The 18,684-nt window shown below is 43.7% G+C and overlaps 1 protein-coding gene across 2 annotated transcripts in view; it reads right to left on the reverse strand.

The window, feature by feature from the left end:
* LOC111960274 (inactive ubiquitin carboxyl-terminal hydrolase 53) overlaps positions 1–18,684 on the reverse strand; it is a 67,736-nt gene that overhangs the window by 17,991 nt on the left and 31,061 nt on the right. For both annotated transcript variants that reach the window (XM_023982195.2, XM_070437926.1), the window contains exons 9-12: positions 13,912–14,061; positions 6,681–6,849; positions 4,616–4,780; positions 3,405–3,551 (exon numbers count right to left, since the gene is read on the reverse strand). In XM_023982195.2, coding sequence (XP_023837963.1) covers positions 3,405–3,551; positions 4,616–4,780; positions 6,681–6,849; positions 13,912–14,061 — 631 coding nt within the window. The remainder of the gene's footprint in view (positions 1–3,404; positions 3,552–4,615; positions 4,781–6,680; positions 6,850–13,911; positions 14,062–18,684) is intronic.

Consider the following 18,684-nt stretch of genomic DNA (forward strand, 5'->3'; position numbering starts at 1 on the left):
ACGAGGCTGTAGTGGAGCGGGTCAAGAGTTAAGTTKCTTGGTGTCCACATCACCAACAATCTATCATGGTCCAAAAACACCAAGACAGTCATGAAGAGGGCACGARAACACCTTTTCCCCCTCAGGAGACTGAAAAGACTTGGCATGGTTCCCKAGAWCRTCAACAAGTTATATAGCTACACCATCGAGAGCATCCTGATCAGTTGCATCACCGCCTGMTATGGCAAGTGCTCGGCATCTGACCATAATGCACTACAGAGGGTAGTGCGTAAGGCCCAGTACATCACTGGGGCCAAGCTTCCTGCAATCCAGGACCTATATAATAGGCAGTGTCAGAGGAAGGCCAATAAAATTATCAGAGACTCACCCAAGTCATAGAATGTTCTCTGCTACCGCACGGCAAGCGGTACCGGAGCGCCAAGACTAGGACCAAAAAGCTCCTTAACAGCTTCTACCCCCAAGCCATAAGACTGATGAACAACTAATCAAATGGCCACCGGACTATTACATTGACCCCCCTCCATTTGTTTTGTACACTGCTGCTACTTGCTGTTTATTATCTCTGCATAGTCACTTCACCCCTACCTACATGTACAAATMACCTCTAACCTGTACCCKCGCACACTGACTRGGTACRGGTACCCCCTGTATATAGCCRCGTTATTGTTATGTTATTGTGTTACTTTTTWWAATTTTTTACTTTAGTTTATTTGGMAAATATTTTCTTAACTCTTCTTGAACTGCACTGTTGGTTAAGGGCTTGTAAGTAAGCATTTCACGGTAAGGTCTACACTTGAAATATTCGGCGCATGTGACAAATAAAGTTTGATTTGATGGAGTGCTGCATCAGATGCCCTGGCCTACACAATCACCTGACCTCAACCCAATTAAGATGGTTTGTGATGAGTTGGACCGCAGAGTGAAGGAAAAGCAGCCACCAAGTGCTCAGCATATTTGGAACCTCCGTCCAGACTGTTGGAAAACCATTCCAGGTGAAGCTGGTTGAGAGAATGCCAAGTGTGTGCAAAGCTGTCATCAAGGCAAAGGGTGGCTACTTTGAAGATTCTCAAATATAAAATATATTTTGATTTGTTTAAAACTTTTTGGGTTACTACATGATTCCATGTGTTATTTTATAGTTTTGATGTCTTTACTATTATTCTACAATGTATKAAATWGTGAAAATAAAGAAAAACCCTTGAATGAGTAGGTCTGTCCAAACTTTTGACTGGTACTGTACGTCTGTAGACAAGAGGAAGGCGTAAATAATGGATGTCGGYAGGCCGTATGTGTCTCTGTGGTGTAGCAGTAGGGGAAGTGACCTGACGTTGTGACGTCTGTGAAGACATTATTGATGAATGGTGTGTGTGTGTGTGTGTGTATTCCCTGCTGGCTGTCCATGACTCCTTGAACTGATGAGTCTGTGGCCTGGAGATGTGCATGATTGAGAGGACAAAATGTTTGTATGCGTGTGTGGTTGTCTTTCAAGGACACTGAGTCATGCCCGCCACTTTAGAAAGATATGACCGGGGGGGCACAGGCACACACAAGCTCGCTTATTTCTATACTGGATGACACTTGTACCCTCGCTGTATCCACAACTAATAGAACCTGAAGCTACCATACATACAGTACTACCTCTATCAAACCTTCTTTCGCTTGGGAATTTAAAAATAAAATCTAAATAGAAACAATTGACTAGCACTTTTTAATGGAAGAGGATGAAACATTTTTTAAGCCCTAAAACCATTACAGGGGACAAAAAGTGTTTGTASCACAAAACAAGGTGTGCAGTATGCAATAGCCCGTGGTATAATTGGTGTAATCGTGGACCAGCTGGGTCCATGTAACACATTTTGGGCCACATATGTCAAATGAGAAAAAGGGCCACTGTTAAAGCTTTACTTATGAAAAATATGCTKTTCTAATTACCYTCCAACTCTATTAACTGATGGAGCYCTTGAACAAAGAGTAATAGGAYATGCACTAAGGGACCAGTATWTAACATTTGGATGATTTTGACTAGCAACTGGCCTTCTCATGATTCCAATGGCTCTGTTGGATAGAGCATTGTTCTTTCAACATCAGAGTTGTGGGTTTGATTCCTCCCCCCCCCCCACACACACACACGTACTGGTCTAGGTGTATGTTTTATAACTGGAAATCCCTTTGGATAAAAGTGTCTCCTAAATCACCATATTAATATTCATTAATAATAACATGACAGGGTGTGTGATCTAGGATTGAGGCCTGCACTGAGTCTCAGATGTACAGAGAAAGTTATGGGAGGTTATATTCCACAACGCCTTAGATGTAACCTCTCCTSAGAGATAGAGTCGCTACAGAGATGGATTCTGCTGACGGGGCGTGCGAGAGTTAAATCACCTCGAACATAACTGTTCACATGGCGTGTGTGTGAGACTTGTGTGTGTGTGGCGACAGAGATGGTTTAACTATGCCTGTGATGACAACACAGCACGTTTGTCTTTTAGGGTTGGAAGCTAAAAGTCAACACAGTTACACTATGCTAGATGAAAACTGGGTAATGTGTTCTGGTAACCCTAACTCCTATATTTCCTACATAGGGCACTACATTTGAACAAAAACCTGTGTTCATAAATAGTACACTATATCGAGAATAGGGTGCCATTTATGATGAAGCCAATGTCTGTAATTGACATCAACACTTCCTATCTGACCCGAGTGCTAACTTTCTTATGCTTCTCTTTTTCCAAGTATGTCCAGTAGCTTTGAGGTCAGCTTTTTAGTGGAGCGCTAGCCTGGGCACGAGCAGCACTAGAGATGGATTTATTCCACTTACATCAACTATAGTGTCACTTCCAGTCTCGCCATTCATCACGGGCATGACGCTAGCCTCTGTTAGCCTGGTGCATTCAATCATAAAGGGACGTGAGCCTGGTGCTAACAGGGCCGCTTGTGGTTGCATGGTGGATTTGGGGGCTAGTTCATTTTCAGTTCCTAGCACCTTGCCCCTAGTTTCTACCCCTTTGGTGTTCAGAGAAATTAAATGACAGGATAGGTGAGAGAAATATGACAGAGGATTAGAGTTAAAAATTTGGGGGGGGGGGGGGGGGGGGTGATGAGGGCAGGCTTCAACAGATGTCAGAGTTCTAATCCTTATCCTGACACAATGCTCCCAAACCACCCTGCCTGGTTGATTATGTTAGGCCAGTACAGTGAAATGCTAGTCGTTTGTGTTGGTCAGGTGATTTGATGTTATGTATGTTGATAATGGTGGGTTGCGTGTGCATTTTGTACACCTTTGTGTCAAGGGTTATCTTGTCTTTTCATTGGTCTGTGTGTGTGTGTGTGTGTGTGTGTGTGTGTGTGTGTGTGTGTGTGTGTGTGTGTGTGTGAGAGTGTGCCTGTGTGTAGTTCCACACCTCTGTAGTGGGCATCCTGTCTCCTCCTCTCCATCTTGTCCTGGTCTCTCCTGGAAGGGTGCATCCCCTGGATTTCCCCTGCCTTCTGGGCCACTTCTCTGGAGATGTCCTTCAGACGGCTCTTAGGATCACTGGTGCCCAGTGTCACTGCAAGATGGGGAGAAAGAAACATTATGTAAGACATTCCATTTCAGTCATTTTGAGAAACTGATACAGAGGGACTTAAATTCCAATAGACAATACAAGGGGCAGAAACAGAGCAAAAAGAATGTGTAGCAAGTCAAACACGCAAGTGGGAACTTTCTTTCACCTTCTACAGCCCAATACAAGAAGAGAGACAAAACTACAGTAACCTAGGCCACACCAACTCCCTCTCCATCTTCCACACCCTCCATCCCTCCTCTACCCAACTCCCCTCTATCCCGACGAGACCCCTGGACGCATTGAACAGTGCGGAGTGTGTAAAGGAGAGAGAGTGGGGGGAACTTTAGGGCCGACCAATGTGCWAATGTATACGGCGGGCTTGTCTGCTGGGTGAGGGGAAATGCACCGAGGTGGAARCCGTGGAGCTGCGGAAACCATTTCCCTCTCCTTCTAAGTGTTATCTCTCGCCATGTAGGAGAAAGTCAGAGACGACGGATTAGAACTATCCACTGCGSTCATGTCAGACCCACCCTCTGTAGCACAAAGAATGTGCTAGAACAGATTCTCTGTGAATATGAGCTATGATCACTCCCAGCTCTCCGAGATATAGGCCTCCAATTGAAATCATGATAAGAGAATTTGGTTTTACGGCATGCACATTGCAGTCACTCCATTGCCTGAATTAAGTGTTGTGAGGACAATTCATCGCTTTTCCCACAAGGTACTTGACTGCTATTGTTGTCAGTCATTCAGAGTGGATTTGCTGTTCTCAAAAGCCCTGAGCTACTGGTAACATTTTCCATTGCTGGGGGATAGAAAACAGTCAAAACACATTGTACAGTTGAGCTGCTGGCTTTAAGCAGGGAGTAACAACAAAGGGGAACCAAAACAAGGGCAGACATTACGCCATGCTCCACAATAACAAAGGAATGTGCAATAATYACTAAGGCTGAATCGCAAATGGCACCCTATTTCCTATATTGTGCTCTACTTTTGACKAGAGCCTGTCTGTAAAAATASCCATCCCTCCCTCTCTCTCTCCCACCCCACAACCCCAAGTGTTGTACCTGGTCCTCGGCCCCCGCTAGTCTGGCCGCTGCCCCTGGTAAAGGTGGAACTATGGATAGAGGGGTTCTGGCTCTTCTGTTTCAAGCCYCCAAGGCCCAGCAGGGCATTCAGGTTCTCCCTGGTCAGGTCCAACTTCTTGGGGCCTGGAACTGTAGACTCAGGCGCTGGGTGGTCGGAAAGGAGAAGAGTATGAGAAAAATCAGGGTTGGGATCAATTTTATCAATCCCATAAAGGAATTCTTAGGTATTTGGTAGTTAAATGCCATTAGCTTTTCAGTAAATTCCCCAAATATCCCCAATAATTAAAAATAAATACAAATAGTGGAGCGCTACCCAGTTAACAAAATGTGTGATAACTGAAATGGATGACAATTAAAAAATAAAAATGGTCGCACTTTCTTCTTAAGCTCGTCTGTAACACTGCGCTGCCTCTAAAGGCAACATGGCAACGTGACGACCTGGGGCGAGGCCAGCTCATCGAGTTAGAGGGAGGATCATTAAGGGGGATAAACCCCACCCCAAACATATCCAAAGGTTTTTAATCCCCACAAAGAAATGTTCAGCTGTTGTCATCAACAACTTCCTGCCATTGCCAACAGCAATGAGTATTATGGTTGAGGTTGACGTCAGAAATAAATAAATCATACGAAAAAAGAAGGGGGCTCCCGAGTGGCGCAGCGGTCTAAGGCACTGCAGCTCAGTGCTAGAGGCGTCACTACAGACACCCTGGTTCGAATCCAGGCTGTATCACAACCGGCCGTGATTGGGAGTCCCATAGGGCGGCGCACAATTGGCCCGGGTTTGGTCATTGTAAATAAGAATTTGTTCTTAACTGACTTGCCTAGTTAAATAAAGGTTAACCATTTRTTTACTAAATAAAAAAAGGCCTTCGGCTCATGAACTTTCGTCGTTCGGTTTCAAATCAAGTATTGATCGGTTGGAACACCGTTAGCTAATACACTTAAACATTAATCCAACAAGAATTGCTCAATTCCGACAGCTATCCCAAAATTCACAACTTTTCCAGAAATGCCAGTGGAATATTCCTGTAATCAGGAGGCAATAAGCAGAACATTTTGCAACCCTAAATCCAACTGAAGTGATGGCACACAAACTTGTTTTAAAGGGCAGCACGTATTTGTAGAGTTATAGTCACTTCGGTTAATAGCACGTCTTTTCTGGTCATCCACAGTCTAGACACTTGACATAAATGTCAAATGAATGGTGACACTTCAAAAGACACCAAAATTGCATCCCGAATAGACCCAATTGACCCCATCACTTTTTTGTCCACACTGCAACGTGTACTGTAGCTCAACTTTTTTTTTTACGATTCTCGCTCAGACTGAATGTGGTGGGGCTGGCAATTAATAAAAAGCTATTCATGTGCGTCTGGCAGGGGGCTCACGGTTTGACCAAAATATTTAAAGAAAGTTCTGGTCAAAACTTGGAAGAACCACTGCTCTGTGGCAGTGGCAGTCATTTGGTTAAGTGTGCATTTCAGCACACGCCGTCAAAAAAAAAGTTAACCACAGTCACACCATTGGCAACACTTGCTGACATTACTTCCAAATGGCTGGTGCTGCAGAACTCTACTCTTGGAAGAACGTATTGGCTGCGAATTTACTGCATGACTTAAATATAGCACCCCCTTGTTAAGCATGAATTAAAAGAAACTATGACTTATAAATGTGGTATGTGGTTCCTTGGAATTGGCACAGGTGAAGCTGAGGAACGGTGGTTTAACCAGTTTGGAAAGGAGGACAGTTTCAATCTGGTCTCCAAAAGACCTAGACCACATTTTGGTCTCAAGTTGTCTCAAGTCAAAGATCATTAGATAGACTGCATCGCAAAAGCACATCTTGGTTTGATGACAACATAAAAAATGATTTTGACTTGGCATTCTGGAAAAAAAACATTTTCTGCATGATTTTGATTTGTAAATTGAAAGAAGTTATTCCCCTCAACGTGCTGGAAAGTTCCCATGACTCTAGGGTTAGTTGTGTAGTTCTTCCCATAAAAGGAACGAAAAGAGAATGTCCCTTTGTCCGATGTCTTGTATACCTTGGACGTCTCCGTTGACYGAGGCCTTGTAGCGGGAGTGATCGCAGTTCTGGCGCGAGGCGTCGTCTACGGAGATGGCGCTGCCGTCTGGGTTGGAGTAGAATAGGAGGAGGGGCTGGAAGTGYCCTTTGATGCATTTGGTGGCCACGTCTTTCCACCGGGTCCCAATCTAGGATAGAGGAGATGAGATATAGAGGTCAATAGTGTGTGTGTGTGTGTGTGTGTGTGTGTGTGTGTGTGTGTGTGTGTGTGTGTGTGTGTGTGTGTACCACACACACACGCACAAACTGGCATTTTCCCAATGTGACAAGAAGTCACCTTTGTCTTACTGGAAGCAACCAGTTTCCTCATCGCATTACCCTGAGAGGTCATTTCAGAAGATGTGTTCTTTAGTGACAATATACATTACTACTTTTGAAGATCCTGTATTTACAGTATTTGATGAGCACCAGTTGCCAAAAACATTTAAAACTGAAGGTCCCCAAACCCTAGCTCTGATCTGTGTACACCTTTCAGAAAACACTGACTCGTTCAAAATGGTTGACACAATTCAAGCGGTTGGGCTCTAAGGAATACTCTGCTGCAAGTAATGTCAAATGCATTGTTAAAAATGAGACAGATGGATAGTACACAAACAAAAACCTTGGAGGGATGATTTTGACACAATGCTTTCTGTGACGTTCTTTGTACCGCTACCCCCAAAACATGTAGTGACCATAGACCAGAAGAAACGCAATTGGATCCAAGCTGTTCACCAACTGTTCATGGATTCATTTTACTTTTCTAATTCCACACAAAACTCTGATTAGCCAAGGAGGCATTGTTGTACACTGCGAATGCACATTTTCCCTTTGTCCTGGATCTTAAGTGAAAAATATGCACTGAAACGGAGTCTCACAATCACATTAGCTGAGCTGGGCTAGGTGTGTGCCTCGCTATAAAATGCCACAGAGGCAGACTGGAGGCTAACAGATGCTAGTGTGCTCCCTAATTAACCAAATGAACGAAGGGGGAGACAGGAGCAGAAGGTAAGAGAATGAAAGAGGAAGAGAGAGAGAGAACAAGAAAGGAAAGCAAAATGAGGGAAAAGAAAAAAGGATGGAGAAACAAAGGTTGGAAGAGGTTGCTTTGAGTTGACATTTTGATGGTGAACACTTATCCTTGCCTGGGACAAAACACACCAAAAAAATTAAAATAATAATAATTATATATATATATAGGAGAAACTGAACCACTACTGCAACAATACATTAAAAAAGAATGAATGACAAGAATGATAGTCAACAAAACACAACCTGTAAAATATAAATATAGTCTGCTCGTTACTTGGTGTGAGGCAGTGAGAGAATGAGGAGCAATACAGCAGGTATATGGAGTGTTATTTAGCTGGCTAAGAGTGCTGTACTGTAGCCCTCCGTCCCAGTAGGGCTGAAGTGCACACACTGCATAAGCTGCTGATGGATTGACTCGGAGCCAGCCAGCTCCTGCACCGCAGTCCAGTCAAATGCACCGGACACACACCGTGCCGTTCATTAGCACACTCACTTATGCACGCGCACACACACAGTCATGCGCACGCAAAAGACCAATTCCAACCGAGTCATTTCAATATATCCAAAAAGTCCACTAAACAGTGTATCTCAACTGTGGATGACTGAGCATGCAATTAACTGCTTTAATAGTTTCCATTAGGAAACCCTAGTACACTACTACTGTACAAGTGCTGCTGCTGTGTGCACGCGTACACTTGTGAGTGTGTGTGTGTACTTGTGAACGCGTGTGTATTTGTGAACGTGTGTGTCTCTCCCCCGCACAAACATAATTATTAAAACTAATAACACCCTTGCCTTTCTTGAACTAACACTTGTCCTTTCTTACGAGCTCTGACTTTGTTTATAGCTACTTTGAGGAACAATGTACTAACTACGACTGTGATGTGTGGTTGTCTCACCTAGCTATCTTAAGATCAATGCACTATTTGTAAGTGTCTGCTAAACGACTAAAATGAAGGGGAAAAAAGGTGTCCCACTGGGCACAGACGTKATTTCAACGTCTAGTTTTGATTTACACTGAACAAAAATATAAACACAACATGTAAAGTGTTGGTCCCATGTTTCATGAACTGAAATAAAAATAACCCAGAAATATTCCATACGCACAAAAAGATTATTTTTCAAAAATTGTTCACAAATMTGTTTACATCCCTGATTGTGAGCATTTCTCCTTTGCCAAGATAATCCATTCACCTGACAGGTGTGGCATATCAAGAAGCTGATTTAAACAGCATGCTCATTACACAGGTGCACCTTGTGCTGGGGACAATTAAAGGCCACTGTAGTTTTGTGACACAACACAATGCCACAGATGTCTCAAGTTAAGGGAGCGTGCAATTGGCATTCTGACAGCAGGAATGGCGACCAGAGCTCTTGCCAGATCATTTAATGTTAATTTCTCTACCATAAGGCGCTTCCAACGTCGTTTTTGAGCATTTGGCAGTATGTCCAACCGGCCTCACAAACGCAGACAACGTGTATGGCGTTGTGTGGGTGAGCGGTTTGCTGAAATCAACGTTGTGAACAGAGTGCTCCATGGTGTTTTTTTACATCCGGCGCCGAAACGAGATGGCCGCCTCGCTTCGCGTTCCTTGGAAAATATGCAGTATTTTGTTTTTTTATGTGTTATTTCTTACATCGGTACCCCAGGTAATCTTAGGTTTCATTACATACAGTCGGGAGGAACTACTGAATATACGATTAACGTCAACTCATCATCGTTCCTACCAGGAATATGACTTTCCAACGGATCCAGTGTTTGCCTTCCACCCAATACAATGGATCTGATCCCAGCCGCGACCCGTGTCGCACGCGTAAAAGGGCAAACGAGGCGGTCTCCTGGTCAGGCTTCGAGACGGGCACATCGCGCTCCACTCCCTAGCATACTACTCGCCAATGTCCAGTCTCTTGACAATAAGTGATGAAAACCGAGCACGGGTAGCATTCCAGAGAGACATCAGGGATTGCAACGTGCTCTGCTTCACGGAAACATGGCTAACTCAAGAGACGCTAACGGAGTCGGTGCAGCCAGCTGGTTCTTCATGATCGCCGACAGAAACAAACATCTTTCTGGTAGAAGAGGGGCGGGGGTATCCTTTGATTAACGAGACGTGGTGTTGTCATCATAACAACACTCAGGAACTCAAGTCATTCTGTTCACCTGATCTAGAACCTCACAATCAAATTCGACCGCTTATTACTACAAGAATTTCTTTCGATCATAATCACAGCCGTATATATTCCCCCCCAAGCAGACACATCGATGGCCTCGACGAACTTTATCTGACTCTTTGTAAACTGGAAACCACACACCCCTGACTGCATTCATCGTAGCTGGGGTATTTAACAAGGCTAATCTAAAAACAAAACTCCCTAAATTCTATCAGCATATCGATTGTGCTACCAGGCTGGAAAAACCTAGATCACTGTTATACTAATTTCCGCGACGCTATATAGCCTCCCCCCCCCCCTTTCGAAAAGCTGACCACTACCCATTTTGTTGATTCCAGCCTACCAAACAGAAACTAAAACAACAAGCTCCCGGCTCAGGTCTGTTCAACGCTGGTCCGACAATCTGATCCACGCTTCAAGACTGCTTCGATCACGCGGATTGGAAATGTTCCGATTGCGTCCAACAACAATATTGACGAATATGCTGATTCGGTGAGCGAGTTCATTAGGAAGTGCAATTGACGATGTCAGACGCCACAGCAACGTTAAAACATTCCCAAACCAAAACCCGTGGATTGACGGCAGCATTCGCGTGAAATGAAAGCGCGAACCACTGCTTTTAACCAGGGCAAGGTGACCGGAAGCATGACCGAATACAAACAGTGTAGCTATTCTCTCCCGCAAGGCAATCAAACAGGCAAGTCCCAGTACAGAGACAAAATCGAGTCCCAATTCAACAGCCTCAGACACAAGAGGTATGTGCAGGGTCTACAGTCAATCACGGTTACAAAAAGAAACCAGCCCCGTCGCGGACCAGGATGTCTTGCTCCAGACAGGCTAAACAACTTTTTTGCCCGCTTTGAGGACAAATACAGTGCCACTGACACGGCCCCCTACCAAAACCTCGCGGGCTCTCCTTCACTGCAGCCGAGGTGAGTAAACATTTAAACGGTGTTAACCTCGCAAGGCTGCAGGCCCAGACGGCATTCCCAGCCGCGTCCTCAGAGCATGCGCAACCAGCGGCTGGTGTGTTACGAGCATATTCAATCAATCCTTATCCCAGTCTGCTGTCCCACATCTTCAAGAGGCCACACCATTGTTCCTTTCCCAAAAAGCTAAGGTAAACTGAGCTAAAACGACTACGCCCGTAGCACTCACTCCGTCATCTTGAAGTGCTTTGAGAGACTATCAAGACCATATCACCTCCACCTACGGACACCTAAGACCCACTCCAATTTGCTTACCGACCCAATAGGTCCACAGACGACGCAATCGCAACCACACTGCACACTGCCAACCCATCTGGACAAGAATACCATGTGAGAATGCTGTTCATCGATTAAGCTCAGCATTTAACAACCATAGTACCTCCAAACTCGTCATCAAGCTCGAGACCCTGGGTCTCGACCCCGCATGTGCAACTGGGTCCTGGACTTCCTGACGGGCCGCCCCCAGGTGGTGAGGTAGGTAACAACATCTCCACCCCGCTCGATCCTCAAACTGGGGCCCCACAAGGGTGCGTTAGCCTCTCCTGTACTCCCTTTCACCACGATGCGTGCCATGCACGCCTCAACACAATCATCAAGTTGCGATGACACTACAGTGGTAGGCTTGATTACCAACAACGACGAGACGGCCTACAGGAGGAGTGAGGGCCTCGGAGTGTGGTGTCAGAAATAACCTCACACTCAACGTCAACAAAACAAAGGAGATGATGTGTGACTTCAGGAAACAGCAGAGGGAGCCCCCCCTATCCACATCGACGGGTCAGTAGTGAGAAGGTGGAAAGTTTTAAGTTCCTCGGTGTAGCACACTATCACGGACAAACTGAATTGGTCCACCCACACGACAGCGTTGTGAAGAAGGGCAGCAGCCTCTTCAACCTAGGAGGCTGAAGAATTCGGCTTGTCACCAAAAGCACTCACAACTTCTACAGATGCACAATCGAGAGCATCCTGTCGGGCTGTATCACCGCCTGGTACGGCAACTGCTCCGCCCACAACCGTAAGGCTCTCAAGTGTAGTGAGGTCTGCAGAACGCATCACCGGGGGCAAACTACCTTGCCCTCCAGGACACCTACACCACCCGATGTCACAGGAAGCCATAAAGACATAAGGACAAACAACCACCAAGCCACTGCCTGTTCACCCCGCTATCATCAGAAGGCGAGGTCCAGTACAGGTGCACAAAGCCAGGGACCGAGAGATTGAAAAACCGCTTCTATCTCAAGGCCATCAGAACTGTTAAAACGCCACCACAACATTTAGCGCCGCTGCAACAACTGACTCAACTCCAGCCACTAAAAATGGGAATTGATGGAAATTATGTAAAAATTACCACTAGCACTTTAAAAATGCCACTTAATATAATGTTACAATACCCTAACATACCCATCTCATATGTATAGTATATACTGTACTCTATATCATCTACTGCATCTTGCCATCTTTATGTAATACATGTACCACTAGCCATTTAAACTATGCACTTGATTTACATACCCTACAGTACTCATCTCATATGTATATACCGTACTCTATACCTCTCTACTGCATCTTGCCCTATGCCGCTTACCATCACTCATTCTATATATCTTTATGACAATATTCTTAATCCCTTATCACTTGTGTGTATAAGGTAGTAGTTGTGGAATTTGTTTAGTTATGATTAACTTGTGTATTATTCTGCTTGTCTGTAATCCTAGAAGCACAAGCATTTCGCTACACTCGCATTAACATCTGCTAACCATGTGTATGTGACTAATAAAATTTGATTTGATTTGATTTGTCGCCAGGGTTATGGGGCGGCAGGTAGCCTAGTGGTTAGAGCGCTGCACTAGTAACCAAAAGGTTGCAAGATTGAATCCCCGAGCTGACAAGGTGAAAATCTGTCGTTCTGCCCCTGAACAAGGCAGTTAACCCACTGTTCCTAGTCTGTCAATGAAAATAAGAATTTGTTCTTAACTGACTTGCCTAGTTAAATAAAGGTAAAAAAAAAAAATGTTAAATGGTATGGGCTACGGTATGGTATGGGCAGGCATAACCTTTTTTTTTAAGGTATCTGTGACCAACAGATGCATATTGGCGTCGGCTAATGGGATCATAATAAATACATTTAAAAAAAATCTGTATTCCCAGTCATTTGAAATCCATAGATTTGGGCCTAGTTAAATTTATTTCAATTGACTGATTTCCTCATATGAACTGTAACTCAGTAAAATCAATTAAATTGGTGCATGTTGGGTTCATATTTTTGTTCAGTATACATTTGGTTGAGTTTGGTGGGGAAAAAAGACAAAATACCCTTACGTTGAATACTTTTTGCAACACCAATTCGTTTCCRGTGTTGATTCAACGTCATCGCCTTGATTTTTTGGGGGGTTGATTCAACCAGTTTTTGCCCAGTGGGTGTGTGTGTGAGCGAGCGAGCCTCCTTGCATTCATGCGTGTATGTGCGCGTGCTTGCTTGTGTACGTGTCTGTGTGGGTGGTGGTGGTGGTAGTGATTATAGCAGACTTTTCAACCCCGGGGGTGGTGAAGGGCGGTCGATGGGGCCCTTAGACAATAAAGACTGTGGCGATGGAGATAAAAGATGGAGCGGGGCGCTCCTTGCTCTCTCTTAAAACTGCCTGCTTTAATCGGTTCAGACAAGTACATTTATGCACTGCGCTTTGAGTTGCTGCCTGGGGACAGTTTAGCTCCCTGTGGACTGCAGGTAGCCGATAGTATCTAAATAATTTTATGGAAACCGTTCCATTGATATCAGATTGTGATTATAGTTTAATTTAAATAGTCAAAGAACTATTCAAGCCAGTTACCAACCTAACATTATTTTAGTTAGTCTTGTTATAAAACGTATGTGCGCGCTAGTGCATGTGTGTGTGTGGTCCGAGCTTCATATCTCACCACAGCAAAAGACATAGACATAGATGAGGTATGTGTGTGTGTTTGCTTACTTGCTTGGTGAGCGTGTATTTTGGTGTTCAAGACGCATCAGCGTGCTCTCACCTCTTTGACGGTGGCGTCGTCGAAGAAGACCCATTTGGCGGATTTGGTGTGGAAGGCGAAGGCACAGTAGTGGCGGCTGGAGTAACAGATCATCCCAACCAAGAGCAACTCTCCCTTTTTGGCGTGCTCGTCTGTCACCCGGTAGAAGAGCTGCGGACACATACACACATTTCAATTACTTTATTTGGATCAAATGATATAAATGACCAAAATACACAAAAACAATCCCATGCTGCCCACGAGTAACCTTGCCTGATGACTTACGTTAGCTGCCCAAACTAATGCCTAGGCTTTAGCTCAATGAACTAACACAGTCTTGCATTATGCAGCAGACCCGGGTTCGAACATTCTTAGTCACGTATACAGCCCTTTGGCCAAAACTATCATGTTTGCCATCCACACGTTAGCATTTGGACAGTTTAATTGCCCTTCAACTTGGACTGTTGCGGGTCTCGTTTGCATTGTACATTTCCACAAATCGAGCTGTTTCCATCAAGCTAGTTCAGGCAATTATCAGCGTAACCACAGCCTCCCACCAGTTTGAATAGACCGCTGGATGAAGAGTTTGTGAAATAACCTGTTTTTCCGCACCCGTATTTCCTGAATGGCCAGTTCTCTTTGGCTATGGGAGACAATGGATTCCTAGGAAGGGGGGAGGTTTTCTCCGACACCCAGCACAGTCACATGAACAGTACGAGTATGAATCAAGACCTTTGTGGTACTTGGAGGGGCTTCTGCTAGACTAATCCAGTTCTGGAATGCACTCAAAACAACGAGAGGGGCAAAGAGGAATCTGTGCCTGTGGTCTTTAAGGGGGCTGTTGTGTAATATGTTGGGRCTGTACTGTGAGAGTTTTGTCTTAGGTTTGACACAGGTTTCACAGAAGATCATTCTGTGCCTATAGTCTTCAAGGGAGATGGAGTTGCGCAATATGTTGGGCCAGGCCTATAAGAGTTTGTTCTAAGTCTGTAGTAGGTTTAACCGAAACTCATTTCGTTTCTGAAAAAAAAAACATCTTGAAGGAACAGGAAGTGTCAGCCAGAGTAGAGTGTTACAAATTAAACCTCCTGCATGCCCACACCAAGGACACTCTGTACTCCAACACAGTCCCAACACATGTACAGAAAACACACACACACACTGTGCCTTTCCATCGTGGCACGGAGGAAGCGTGGACACGAGCTGGCCTGTGCAGCAGAGGCTTTTTGATCTGCGACGTGGGCCAACTGGGCATCGTATCGCGCACTGCTTACGCAACGCTCCGACTTACAGAGGGATAAAGACCCACTTTATTTCCCACATATGCTCCACGGCACCAAAATAAACAGACCAACAAAATCAGGGCAAGGAATGGCAGCTGTGGAGGCTCCAACATACAAACATACACACAAAAACACAAGACAGAAAGCAAATTGAGTAAAACCAAAATGCAGTGATTCCAAACATATTCCAAACAAAGTCACAACAGTGTATTGTTTTTGTTGTTTTTCTTATTCCAGTGTTCATGTAATTTTGGAGCGGGGGCAGACATTTTGTTTTGATGCAATCAGTGCCATGGCCAATTTAATCAGACTACTTGACTAATCTGTTTTAGTACGGGCTGACAGTCGAAGATTATTGTGATTCTTGGAARAAGACGTTTTTTAATCTCGTGTGAAGGTTTTTGGCCATGTCAAACTTTCTTCACAGGTATTTGGCTTGTCCCCACTTGATCTCCATCTTTTTGTGAGAAATTACACTGGTCACTCAAAACTGTAACGGCTTCCGTCGGTAGAAGGAGAGGAGGACCAAAACGCAGCGTGGTATGTATCCATATTTATTAGAATACTTCTTCAAGACGAACAAAACAATAAACAGACGAAAACCAACGAAGCTACAGTCCTGAACTAGAGAACATGGAAAACATGAACGCACGAACAGGAACAATCACCCACAAACAAACAGGGAAAACAGGCTACCTTAATATGGTTCCCAATCAGAGACAATGACAAACACCTGCCTCTGATTGAGAACCATATTAGGCCAAACAACAAACCCAACATAGAAACACAAAACATAGAATGCCCACCCAGCTCACGTCCTGACCAACTAAACAAAGACTAAACAAAGGAAATAAGGTCAGGAACATGACAAAAACATTTATAAAAGTATTTATAAAGTACTGTATAAATAGCCCACACTTTAGATGAGGCCATATAAAAAGACAGAACTAATGATTAGTAAATGGTTTATAATGACCTATATTAACACTAGAACCACCAACACGGTCAATATGACCGTTTTACATTTTGTAATTTCAATAACTTAATTTCAATAAAAACCTTGAACCAACCTGTTTCAGAAAGATATCATAGAAGAAGACTAAAACTTTTGAACATTTCATCCTCAAAGTGGTCAAAATGACCATATGCATATTTAACAGTACAATAGCCGGACCTCGAGGAGTACCAATAGCCACCAGTCTAATAAATCACTCAGTCAATGAAGAAAATGTCAGTAGCCTAAACATCGGTATAAGCGCCAAGCGTGTTTGTGAATAGAGAAAATCAGCACAAATAATGGAATTATAATGAATATACAGTTGAAGTCGGAAGTTTACATTCACTTAGGTTGGAGTCATTAAAACTTGTTTTTCAACCACTCCATACATTTCTTGATAACAAACTACAGTTTAGGCAAGTCGGTTAAGACATCTACTTTGTGCATGACACAAGTAATTTTTCCAACAATTGTTTACAGACAGATTATTTCACATATAATTCACTGTATCACAATTCAAGTGGGTCAGAAGTTTACATACACTAAGTTGACTGTGCCTTTAAACAGCTTGGAAAATTCCAGAAAATTATGTCATGGCTTTAGAAGCTTCTGATAGGCTAATTGACATCATTTGAGTCAATTGGAGGTGTACCTGTGGATGTATTTCAAGGCCTACCTTCAAACTCAATGCCCCTTTGCTTGACATCATTGGACAATCAAAAGAAATCAGCCAAGACACCAGAAAAAAAATTGTAGACTGTCTGGTTCATCCTTGGGAGCATTTTCCAAACGCCTGAAGGTACCACATTCATCTGTACAAACAATAGTACGCAAGTATAAACACCATGGGACCACGCAGCCATCATACCGCTCAGGAAGGAGACGCGTTCTGTCTCCTAGAGATGAACGTACTTTGGTGCGAAAAGTGCAAATCAATCCCAGAACAACAGCAAAGGACCTTGAGAAGATGCTGAAGGAAACCGGTACAAAAGTATCTGTACGCACAGTAAAACGAGTCTTATGTCGACATAACCTGAAAGGCCGCTCAGCAAGGAAGAAGCCACTGCTKCAAAACTGCCATAAAAAGCCAGACTGTGGTTTGCAACAGCATATGGGGACAAAGATTGTACTTTTTGGASAAATGTTTCTCTGGTCTGATGAAACAAAAATAGAACTGTTTGCCATAATGACCATCGTTATGTTTGGAGGAAAAAGGGGGAGGCTTGCAAGCCGAAGAACACCATGCCAACCATGAAGCACAGGGGTGGCAGCATCATGTTGTGGCGATGCTTTGCTGCAGGAGGGACTGGTGCACTTCACAAAATAGATGGCATCATGAGGCAGGAAACTGATGTGGATATACTGAAGCAACATCTCAAGACATTCTAGTCAGGAAGTTAAAGCTTGGTCACAAATGGGTCTTCCAAATGGACAATGACCCCAAGCATACTTCCAACGTTGTGGCAAAATGGCTTAAGGACAACAAAGTCAAGGTATTGGAGTGGCCATCACAAAGCCCTGACCTCAATCCTATAAAATTTGTGGGCAGAACTGAAAAAGCGTGTGTGAGCAAGGAGGCCTACAAACCTGACTCAGTTACACCAGCTRTGTCAGGAGGAATGGGCCAAAATTCACRCAACTTATTGTGGGAAGCCTGTGGAAGGCTACCCGAAACGTTTTACCTTAGTTAAACAATTTAAAGGCAATAGTAACAAATACTAATTGAGTGTATGTAAACTTCTGAACCACTGGGAATGTGATGAAAGAAATAAAAGCTAAAATAAATKATTCTCTCTACTATTATTCTGACAATTCACATTCATAAAATAAAGTGGTGATCCTAACTGACCTAAGACAGGGAATTTCTACTAGGATTAAATGTTAGGAATTGTGAAAAACTGAGTTTAAATGTATTTGGCTAAGGTGTATGTAAACTTCTGACTTCAACTGTAAGTGTTGATATGACAGGGGTCAGAAATAGTCTATTGTCAGTTATTGGACAAATTATTTGTGGCCTCACTCGTGCTTACAGTATGGTCTTCACGCAACCATTGGATCTCATTTAGCTGTTATCCCTACAGTGCCTTGCAAAAGTATTCATCCCTCTTTAACGTTTTTCCTATTTTGTTGCATTACAACCTGTAATTTAAATAGATTTTTATTTGGATTTCATGTAATGGACATACACAAAATAGTAAAAATTGCTGAAGTGAAATCAAAAAAATTAATTGTTTCAAAACATTCTAAAAAATAAAAAGTGGAAAAGTTGTGCTTTTGTATTCACGCCCTTTGCTATGAAGTCCCTAAATAAGATCTGGTGCAAACAATTACCTTCAGAAGTCACATAATTAGTTAAATAAAGTCCACCTGTGTGCAATCTAAGTGTCACATGATCTCAGTATATATACACACACACCTGTTCTGAAAGGCACCAGAGTCTGCAACACCACTAAGCAAGAGGCACCACCAAGCAAGCGGCACCATGAAGACCAAGGAGCTCTCCAAACAGGCCAG

Source organism: Salvelinus sp. IW2-2015, linkage group LG37, assembly GCF_002910315.2.
Source record: "Salvelinus sp. IW2-2015 linkage group LG37, ASM291031v2, whole genome shotgun sequence".
NCBI lineage: Eukaryota > Metazoa > Chordata > Actinopteri > Salmoniformes > Salmonidae > Salvelinus > Salvelinus sp. IW2-2015.